Here is an 11,221-nt window from a genome sequence, read left to right as displayed (position 1 = left end):
AAAAAAAAGAAGGAAAGAAGAAAGAAAGAAAAGATAGTAGCCAGGCATGGCCTTTAATCTCAACACTTTGAAGGCAGAGACAGGTGAGTTCCAGAACAGCCAGGGCTACACAATGAGGCCCTGAATAATGATGATGATGATGACGACGACAACGATGACTAGGAAGAGGAGGAAGAAGATGAGGAAGAGGAGGAGAAGGAGACTGGCCAGCAGGTAAAAGTGCTTGGTACCAAGTCTGACACCCTGAATTCAATCCTCGGACCAATGTACTAGAGAAAGAAATGGCTCCAACAAGCTGTCCTCTGACCCCACATATGTGTTACATGTGTACCCAACACACGAAATAAACGTAAAAATAAATTTAAAAAGAAAAGCAGCACTAAACTTGATTGTAGACTTTAAGGTAAAGATACCACAAGTATGGGAAACTAACAATTTCTGTAACAACAGAGCCCCCCTTGCCTCCCCCTTCCCCCCCACCGCCTCCCCCTGCCCCCCACCGCTGAAGCCTCATGATGAAAACAGTTTGTAGAACCAGAGTGAAAAAATGCCTCCCCCTCATCTGTACCACTGTCCTCACCCTCATCTGTGGCACCATCCTCACGCTCATCCGTGGCGCCGTCCTCATGCTCATCCCCGCTTCCCTTTCCACCTTCGTCTCCCGAGTTTTCAACTTCCTCAATAGCCATCCTCTTCCCTTTGGTTTGGAGCTCAGAGGCAGGCTCTGAATTCTTCAGATCTCTTTCAACCTCTGATAAGGTTTTCTGCAACATAATTAAATGGTTTTCTTTTAATAAAACACAATCATTCTTTCTGGAAAGAATATGAAGTTACTTTAAAATGAATAAACTTGAAAACTCAGTCTAGTCTTCTTTTATAATAATTTCACTGTTTTGTCTGATTACAGTGACTATGCCCACTATAAAATAAGCAAGCAAACAAACAAATGGATAGTGAGTAACACTGTAACATGGATACAAAACAGGCAGAAGAGGCAGCTCAGAGGTTAAGAGCACTGGCTGCTCTTGCAGAGGACCTGGGCTCAGTTCCCAGCACCCGCGTGGCCGCTCACAGCTGTCTGTAATTCCTGTCCTAGAAGCTCTAATGCTTTCTGACTCCTGAGGCACCAAGCATGCCTGTGGTGCAGACATGCATGCAAAACACCAATACACAGAAAATACATTTTAAAAAAGAAAAGGAAAATAAGTCACCTGAACTGCTCGTAGTCACTTAACCCTGCTGAGTTCTGGAGAGCTTCTAGGTATTTCTGTGTACACTCACACAGACAGGCAGTTTATATAGATGAAATAAAAACACATACTGTGAAGGATAGTGTTCAAAGTTCTGAGACATTTTATGTCATCTAGAAAGAAAGACATTTATATGTCCCTCCTCATTAAATATTTAAAATTACTTGTGTAAATGTAGGCATCATACATGCTGGTATCTGCAGAGGTCAGAAGAGAGTGTCAATCCCCTGCAGCTGGAGTTACAGGCTGCCTGATATGGGTGCTGAAAACCAAACTGGGTCCTCTGGAAGATCAGCAAATGTTACTAATTACTACTGCTGAATCATCTCTTCAGCCTCTAAAAGATACCATTATTGGTGTGTGCAGGGGCATGCATGTGCGTGTGTGTGCATGTGTGTGTGCGTGTTCATGTGTGTGTGTGTGTGTGTAGGGGGTTAGTATCCTAAAATGTGGTTCCTCAGTCACCACACACACTCATTCAGCACTAAAATGGGTTACTCTGTATAATCAGTGTAGGACTGAGGACCACGAGGAGCCTTGCTGGCTGGGAGTAAAGCCCCTCCTGTCTGACCGAGGACACTGTGCTGGTCTGAAGAGTAATGGCCCCTGTAAACTCAGATTGTAATACTTCATTCTCATTGGCAGATCTGTTTTGGAAAAGATTAGGAGGGGTAGCCTTACTGGAAGAGGTGTATCACTAGGAGGTGGCTTCGAGGTTTCTATCTCCCTGTCTGCTGGTTGTGGACAAGATGTAAACTCTCTCTCTCTCTCTCTCTCTCTCTGCACACACCTTTAATCACAGCACTTGGAAAGCCAAAGCAGGCAGATCTCTGAGTTTGAGGCTAGCCTGGTCTACAGAGAGAGTTCCAGCACAGCCAGGGCTATACAGAGAAACCCTGTCTCCAAAAATCAAAAGCCAAAGCTCTAAGTCATGCCTGCCTGCTGCCATACTCCCCCCACTCCCCATGATGGTCATGGACTTACCCTGTGCAACTGTGAGCAAGACCCAATGAAATGTTTTCTTTCTCAATTGCTTTGGTTATGGTATCTCTTCACAGCAATAAAGCAGTAACTAAGACAGACAGAGATACCTTGTATGTACCACTCAGCCATCTTATTAATTTGCAAATAGAGTGAAGTCTCACATCTTTCCCGGTCTTAGCAGTTCTTCTTCAGGCTCAGAGCTGCACTTCCCTCACAGCTCGCTCTCTCCTATCTCAAGGAGATGTCAACACCTTACAGCCTTTGACCTTTGTAAAGTCTGTGGACTCACCCCCAACATGATTTATTCAACAAGTCTGATGCCATTTTTCTTAAAAATTTAATGATTTATTTTATGTATATGAGTGCACTGCCGCTTTCATCAGACACACCAGAAGTAGGGCATTGGATCCCATTACAGATGGTTGTGAGCCACCATGTGGTTGCCGGGAATTGAACTTAGGACCTCTAGAAGAACAGTCAGTGCTGTTAACTCTGCTGAGCCATCTCTCCAGCCTGACTGATGGCATTTTTACATATATTCAAAACAGCTGGGCATGGCAGTGTCCACATCCTTAATCCCGGCACTTGGGAGACAGAGGCAGGGAAATCTGTAAAGTCCCTCCAGTCTGGTCTATACTGGGAGCTCCAGGCCAACCACAGTTACATGCTGAAACCCTGTCTTAAAAACCTTTCTATAAGGAAGACCAGAAACAGAAAACTACAGAGTTAGGCTTTAAAATGTCATTGCCCATCCTTACCTTGGCCAAGTCGTTGTCAGGCTCCACCTGCAGCACCCTTCTCAGGTCGTTCAAGGCCTCGGGGAGCTTGTTTTGATGCTTATATGCGGTGGCCCGTCTCAGGAGAGCTGAAAGTGTCCCGAGATAAATGCTCCATGGTTTAACATGTACCACGATAGTGCCAGCATAGTTTGAACAAGTTCCCCACAAGAGGGAAAAGTATAAGCAAGACACTAGCAGGTGGAGCTTGAACCCCCAGGTCCGTGTGGTGGCATGTACATGACCCTGCCATATGCAGAAGGGGCTTCATGGGGTAGCAACCTGCTTTTTAAATTCCTTGAGACTTCCATACATGTGTATCATGCTTTGGTCAAATCCACCCTCTCACCCTTCCCTCCAACTCTTTCTCCTAACAGCTTCTCACTTCTCATTTCATGTGCTCTCTTTTAAACGGAGCCCACCTAGTGCTGTCTGGATGTGTGGGTGTGGCTAGGTACTGACGACGAAGGAGCAACGTGGTGGTTTGTAGGAGAAATGTCCCCTTGGGAATTGGCGTTCCAATATTTGGTCCAGTTGATGGGGCCATTTGGAGGCGGGGGCTGGGGGGACAGGGGGTGCAGCAGCCCTCCTGGTGGACACACGGTAGGATTGTGAGGTAGAAAGACTCATCCTACTTCCAACTGGCTCTCTTTACGGTTTGCAGTTAAACCCGTGGCGCTCCGCGCTCTGCTCCTTTAGCCAGGCCTCTCCGCCATGATGGACTCAGACAAACTCCTCTGTTAAGCTGCCTTGGTCATGGTGTTATCACGGCAAAGAAAAGTAACTCATCCGGGTCTCTTCTCAGGGGCTACAAGAGAACTGATCTCCCTCCTCAGCTCCAGTCTCTTTGTAATAACCGGGGCGGGGCGTCTCACAGCCTGGACCTGCTGATCGATCGATCGCCTATCTCTGTCCCTTTCCCATGCCCCGCACCGTGCTGCCTGCTGCCGCACCGGAGAACCGCTCACCGAACAGTCACACTGGTTTCCTTCAGTCACCACTGCTCTTAGCTCATCGTTTTCTGGAAGCTTAGGAGATTGCTTGTAGAAATTTTGTAGGCACTGATTGGCCAAAATAGATAAAGCACATCCGTGAACCCTAGTTAGCCAGTTCTTTTTGTTTGGTGGTGGTGGGAAGGGTTATTTGTGTTTGGCTTGATTTGGTTTAGTGTTTTGAGACAGGGTCTCAGCATAGGCTGGTTTTGAACTCACTGTACAGACAAGGACAACCTTTAAACTCTGGTCCCCCTGAGTCTACCTCCTAAGAACTGGAATCACAGGCATGGGCCATGTCACCCAGCTCTGTACAGCTATTTCTAAATGATCAGAGCTGGCTGAGGCAGTTATGGGGAAGACCTAAATCCTAGTTTTCATGTCGGTGAGGTAGGAGAATTGGAAGTCTGGGCCAGCCTGAGTAAGACATAGTAACGTCCTATCTCAAAATAAACAAAACAAAAAAACTAAGCTAAACCAAAACAATCCCAAGTTAACTTTGCACGTGGACCCATGGTGTAGTCCTGGTGACTACATCAGCTAGGGTCAGGAACTAAGCACTTTGGCATTTTGTGTTAGTATTTTTTTTGTACGTTTCAATTTATAATTTTATAATCATTTAATACTAACAGTGTACCATTCTAGTCCCTTGGTCCCTTATACGAGAGAACTTTACATAGTAAAATGGTATCTTGAAGGAAAAAAACCAGGCTCAATAATTCTGAAATGTAAGAAATGGTGTGTCAAATGTGTATTAATATGCTATCAAGGCATAACTGTAAATTAAGCAATGCTCCCTCATTATATAACTTAGTTTTAGCCTTATAAAGAATATATTGTGATATACGTATTGGCAACTCAGAATTATAGGGTTTCGGATTTATTATTAGGTAGTGGATGCTAAGAGGACGAAGATTTGCACTAGGACTAGGTGACAGCTGCAGTTTACAGTGTCCTCCACTACTGTCTTAGGGTTTCCATTGCTGTGAAGAGACACCATGACCAAGACAACTCTTATAAAGTCAGACATTTGATTGGCTCTGGCTTACAGTTTCAGAGGTTCAGTCCATTATCATCATGGCGGGAAGCAAGGCAGTGTGCAGGCCAACACGGTGCTGGAGAAGGAGCTAAGAGTTCTACATCTCTATCCTAAGGCAACAGAAGTGGACCATCCTCCACAGGCTCCTCCACAGGAGGCGGCTCTCTTCTGTCCTGGGAGGAGCTTAAGCATAGTTCCTCAAAGCCCACTCCCACAGTGACACACTTCCTCCAACAAGGCCACTCCCACTCTAAGGCCACACCTCCGAATAGTGCCACTTTCCATGGGTCAAACGTTCAAACCACCACAACTACTATTTCTTCTTTTGAAAGAAGTAGTATCACAAAGTACCTCAGGTAGGCGGCTGGACCTGAGACTGGATACTGGTTGCCTGCTTACCTTTTATGTTTCCCGGCTCCAGCTCCAAGGCCTTCTCACAGTCTTCAAGAGCACTGCTCCATCTCTGCAACTTGATTTCGGCCTGAGCTCGATTGTTGTAGGCAGTGGCGGTGGGAAAGGCTGATAAGCTCCTACATTAGAAACACAAAGTTGGCAACAGGGAGACGAGAGACAGAGGAACTCAGCTGAGGTTATGTTGTGGCTTGAACTTGCTGAGGCACACTCCAGCCCCTAGGAGGGCAAAACTAAGCCACAAGGAAAAGAGAACCCACTGACCTGGTGTAATACATCACAGCCTCTTCGTAGTCCCCGGAGTGGAACGCCTCGTTCCCTTTCCCCTTCTCACGATTGGCAAGAAAGCCCTTTTCCTTCTCTGTCAGACCTGGAAATAAACTCACATGGAAGCACAGCCTAGGATGACTTCTTCCAACGTTTGAACACTTGACAGATTTTATTTTAGGGCGGCCCTGGAACCAGAACCTGGGGGCCAGGCATGCCCAGCACGTGTTCTACCACTGAGCTACACTGCCACACCCAAGAATAGTTATTTTAATGAAGCAGAAAGCAATAGATTAAACAAACAAAATAAAAGTTCTCTTGAGTTTAGGGCTATTTCTTCTCTTTTAACCACATTTCTGTTTGTTTTGTTTTGTTTTTTTTAGGGTTGGTTTCCTTATGGCTGGTTTTGCTATTACCTTAAAGGTCTTGTATGGACTTCAGATGAAAAAGTGTCTCATTTCTTTTGTTTGATGCAAAAAAAAAAAAATTAGATTTTTTTAAAAAGAATGTTGGAAAAAAAGAAATGGAAAACAAAAGAATATTCTAAGAAAAGTAGGTTTATGTTTTGAAGTTTTACAACTTCATTATTAAAGCCAGGTACAGTGGTGCACACCTCTAACCCCAGCACTTAGAGAACAGAGGCTGGAAGATCAGAAGTCCAAGGTCATTGCCAGTTATAGTGAGTTCAAGGCCAACCTAGGCTACAGGAATTCTGTCTCAAACAAAATTGAGCAATAAAAGCTAAAGATATACTTGTTAGGAGTGGTCAACTCCAGCCACAAGTCTATAAATGCTCATGGAAATCAGAAGCCCTCAAGGACAGTATCCTTGGCTGACACACTTCCCACAATTAAAAGGTTGGAAACCAACCAACCCCCTTTTTCTCTAATTACCTGCTGTTTCTATTTTTGTCTCAATTTTAGACAAATGAGCCTTGTTGTCTATGACAGTCTTTTCTTTGTAATCCTCATCAATCTTTGAACATTCTTTTTCCACATCAAATCTGAAACAACAAAAGGATAATACGGTACAAGTAAGAACCTGAACAACAAAAGGATAATACGGTAATAAACAACAAAAGGATAATACGGTACAAGTAAGAACCTGAACAACAAAAGGATAATACGGTAATAAACAACAAAAGGATAATACGGTACAAGTAAGAATCTGAAACAACAAAAGGATAATACGGTAATAAACAACAAAAGGATAATACGGTACAAGTAAGAACCAACTCAGCATCACTCTCCCTTCAGCACCACTCTCCCTGCCTCCGAGGCTCACACTGAGTGTCTGCAGATGGAATGCCTGGGACAAACCCTAAGACCTGGTCTCAGAATGTAGCCCTGACCTGGAACTAGCTCTGTAGACCAGGCTGGCCTTGAACTCACAGATATTGCCTGGTCTACAGAGGGAGTTCCAGGATGGCCAGAGCCACACAGAGAAACCCCGTTTCAAAAACAGCAGACTTAAATCTAACCTGTTTTGTGGTTGGTTTTATAAAGAAAAAGGCATCATTCAAAAAAAAAACAATGAAATTAGAAGAGCTTAGACTCAGCTGGGGGAGTGAGTTCTTGAAATTACAGCAGCTGGGAGACTGGGCAGGGGGAGGACAGCCTGCATCACATCGTGAGACCTTGTCTCAAAAGAAACAAGAAGGGGGTGGAAGTGTTTGGTAAAATGGTAACTTTACTAAAGTAATTTGAGACACTTGATGTATCAGGTTTATAATATTATAAACATTAATATTATAATACTGTAAATGTATAATATTAGCATTTAATAGTAGAGAATTTTTCAGAGACAACTTTTAAATAAGGAAATGTAAAACATACTTATCCCACTCTGCATAATCTCTTGGAATCTTCTTCTTAGCTGTCTTACTTTTAGAATATGTTTCCTGAAAGAATAAACCATACCTGATGAGATACATCCAACCTAAGCTCACCAGGATTTATCATAAACCCACTGGCATAAGACAAACAAATCAAACGGGTCAGAACAGGTCCCTGTGGGGTTAGAAGAACTCCAGTGTCAGATGTAACAAAACCCGAGGTGAAAGACAGGGGTTAAATCTGTATTAATCCCAAGGACAGCATCATGTAAGGACATACATGAAAACTCACATACGTCATTGATGGTTTCTTAAAATAAAAATAGCACTAAACACAATCATTCTTTTAGAGCCAAGGCATTTAGAGAAACAAGAATAACAACATTGCTGGATTAGTAAGGGTTGGTTAGTTTGTCAGGCAGACAACAACTTGGACTAATTCTAAAAAACAAAAAAATCAAAAAACAACAATAATGACAACAACAAAAGCAGGTCCCAGTCACACTGGCAAGGACCCAGTGCTGCTGGGCAGGACTTTCCCTTCTTTGCTCTCTTCAGACACCTTGCACTCCCTGCCTGCTGACTTCCTCTTACTGATGGTTGTGTGCTTTCCCCGTGTGGCAGGAGACATTGCCACAGCAGTCTGGGATTATAACCTCAAAGGCCTCATCAGAGAGAACTAAAGAGTGGGCCTCCCCTCTTCCACCCTTAAAGAAACTACAGGAAAGGGCTCCAGTAACCTGGCAGGGGCACAGTGGCCCGGACCAGGTCCCAGACCTGTCGCTGATTTATGATGGGAAAGCAGGACATGCTACCCAAGGACTATACCGAGAGGCGGGAGACTGAAGATGAAGGTTGAGACGAGAGCTCAGCTGTCATGGCCGAGGATGGCCAGCAATACTAGGAACTGGAAAAGTAAGGAGGGCCTCCCTACAGGTTTCAAAGGTCCATGGCCCTCCAATACACTGGCTGTTGGCATCTTGTCTCTGGTACTGTAAAACACATTCCTCTTGTTTAAAGCCAACCAGTTTGTCAGAAAACTAATTTAAGTGGCACCGCTCAGAGGTTAAAGCAGCTGAGGAGACACTGGGGTACTGGGGCTGGAGTGATGGCTCAGCAGCTAAGAGCACTGGCTGCTCTGGCTGAGGACCTGGGTTCAGTTCCTAGCACCTGCTGGCTCACAAACCTTAGTAACTCCAGTTCTAGAGGGTCTCCCATCCTTTTCTGACCTCCTCGGTCACCACACATGCACACAGTGCACATACATACATGTAGGCAAAACACATATAAAAAGATTTTTAAAGAAAGAAACTGGGGGTACTTAAATTCTTATATAGTTCTTCAAATACCCCATGTGAAATATGCATTCCATTTAGAGGATAAAAATATATGCCCTTCCCAGCCTTGAGCAATTTGAACAGCCTTGTCTGCTATACAGGACCTTAACACCTAGGTGAATCCAGATGTTTTGTTTACATTTACAACTTCCTGCAAGAACTTTGAAGAAGAGGCTGCCTGCTGAGCCTGCTTTGCAGCTAAAACAAAGGATGGGTTCAGGTGGGCTTACCCTATGTATATACAAGAGCTGAATATTAAACTTTGAGCCTTGATCAGAAAACTTTGTCTTGGCTTCATGTTTCTCTCACGCCTCTGTTTCCTTTTCATTTCCAGCCTCCCTTTCAGGTGAACTAACTTCACCCATGGCCGCAGGCGGCTACAAAATATAGTGTATGTGTGTGTGTGTGTGTGTGTGTGTGTGTGTGTGTAGATCAAAGGACAACTTTCAAGAGTTGGTTCTCTCTTGGAGTTAGAGAGATACTTCAGATGTTAAGAGTACTAGTTGTTTTTCCAAAACACCCGAGTTCTGTCCCCAGTACCCACACAGTAGCTAACTCCAGTTGCAGAGGCTCTGATGATCTTTTGTGACTGCCACAGGAACCAGGCACACATATGGATACATGTAGGCAAACACTCACACACATAAAAATTAAAAATCTAAAAACCAACAACAACAAAATCTCTCCTTCCACCATGTGGCCTTTGGAATCAACTCAGGCTCTCAGGATTGGTAGCAGACAACTTTACCATCTCACTAGCTCTCAAGTACTTTTGTTGAGATGCAGAGTAAAACTGTATTTCCTATTCAGCAGGCAGCTCTCTGCATGCTTCTTAGCCTGTCAATGAAAACACTGAAAGTATGTGTCTTCAGGCATAATATTAAACAAAATAATAATTTACCACTGCACCAAAGGTAGCGTTACATTAATTGGTTTGGTTTTGTTTTTCCATCGTGTGTTAGTGGTTTGCTGCCCCAGCCTTGACACAAGCTAAGGCAGAGGGGAAGGTGAGGTCTTAATACTGCTTTCAACGGCACTGCTGGATACAGTGGTGTCCACCTAACGTCCAGCTGCTCAGGAGGCTGAGGCAGGACAATCATTTGGAGGTAAGAATTTCAGGCCAGCCTGGGCAATACAGCACGACCTTATTTCACAGGAAAACAAACATTAACTTGTAGGATTTCCTGGGGTGCAATCTGAGAATCACTGTGCTGCTCATCTGTCTATACCGATGGATTATAAGCCATTTAAAAGCTGCATCAAAGGGCTAGAGAGATGGCTCTGTAGCTAAGCACTTGTGCTGCTTCTCCAGAGGAACCAGGTTCAAGTCTCAACATCCACACAGCAGCTCACAACTGTTTTTAATTCCAGTTCCAGAGGATCTGAAACCCTCTTCAGGCCTCTGCAGGCACTGCATGCATGTGGTATGCAGGCAAAACACACATACACATAAAATAAAAATAAGTAATAAATATTTTAAAAGTAAAGACCAGGTCAAGAATTCTATGTCATTATCGTTTAGGGCACAGAAGCACAGACTTAGCACACAGTCTTCCGTTAGTGACTAAGCATTCACTGATTACAGACGGCAGCATCTCCCACTACCTATGTAACCCCTAATGAGGAGCAAAGAGGTCCAGGAAGGTAAATTATCAAAGAAGAGAGTGATGGAAATGTTTTAGAAATAAAACTGAAGATTCTAGAAAAAACTGAGGGGCCAGTTAGATGGCTCAGTGGGTACCAAGCTACCAAACTTAATGACCTGAGCTCGATCTCCCAAATCCACGGGGTAGATGGAAAGAAGCCAGTCCGTTAAATCTGACCTGCACACAGTAGTATGGCATACACACACACACACGTGTGTGTACATATATATAATGTGTGCATATATTAAATATATATTTATTATAAGTTATAAAGATATTTGCTATATTTTATTATATTTAATATTGTATATTAAATATTAAATAATATATATTAAAAAGAGAAATAGCCAGGCATGATGGTGATGCACACCTTTAATCCCAGCACTTGGGAGGCAGAAGCAGTCAGATTCCTGTGAATTTCAGACCAGTCTGGCCTATATAGTAAGCTCCAGGATGATCAGGGCTACATAGGAAAACCCTATTTAAAAAATAATAATAAATAAACAAAAGTCAACAACAAAAATATGTAAGAATAACAAGAATACAAAAATGGAAAGACCTGGGCAGTCATTCTGCCAAATACCAAGGTGAGCAGGTGCCCAAAGGCATCGTCACGTGCACTAGATAGACTTGGAGCTCCAGGAGACCCTGTCTTCACGAAACCTATGGGGTAAAAGGGAATGAC

The 11,221-nt window shown here is 43.7% G+C and overlaps 1 protein-coding gene across 1 annotated transcript in view; it reads right to left on the bottom strand.

Moving 5' to 3' along the window:
- The window catches only part of Spag1 (sperm associated antigen 1), a 53,152-nt gene that overhangs the window by 32,711 nt on the left and 9,220 nt on the right, over positions 1–11,221 (bottom strand). The window contains exons 5-10 of the mRNA XM_028766383.1: positions 7,555–7,619; positions 6,613–6,722; positions 5,717–5,822; positions 5,441–5,571; positions 2,993–3,099; positions 581–764 (exon numbers count right to left, since the gene is read on the bottom strand). Of these exons, the coding sequence (XP_028622216.1) occupies positions 581–764; positions 2,993–3,099; positions 5,441–5,571; positions 5,717–5,822; positions 6,613–6,722; positions 7,555–7,619 (703 nt within the window). The remainder of the gene's footprint in view (positions 1–580; positions 765–2,992; positions 3,100–5,440; positions 5,572–5,716; positions 5,823–6,612; positions 6,723–7,554; positions 7,620–11,221) is intronic.

The sequence above is a fragment of the Grammomys surdaster genome, unplaced genomic scaffold (assembly GCF_004785775.1).
Source record: "Grammomys surdaster isolate TR1022 unplaced genomic scaffold, NIH_TR_1.0 63, whole genome shotgun sequence".
In the NCBI taxonomy this organism is placed as follows: domain Eukaryota; kingdom Metazoa; phylum Chordata; class Mammalia; order Rodentia; family Muridae; genus Grammomys; species Grammomys surdaster.
This window is presented reverse-complemented; position numbering and strand designations above follow the sequence as displayed.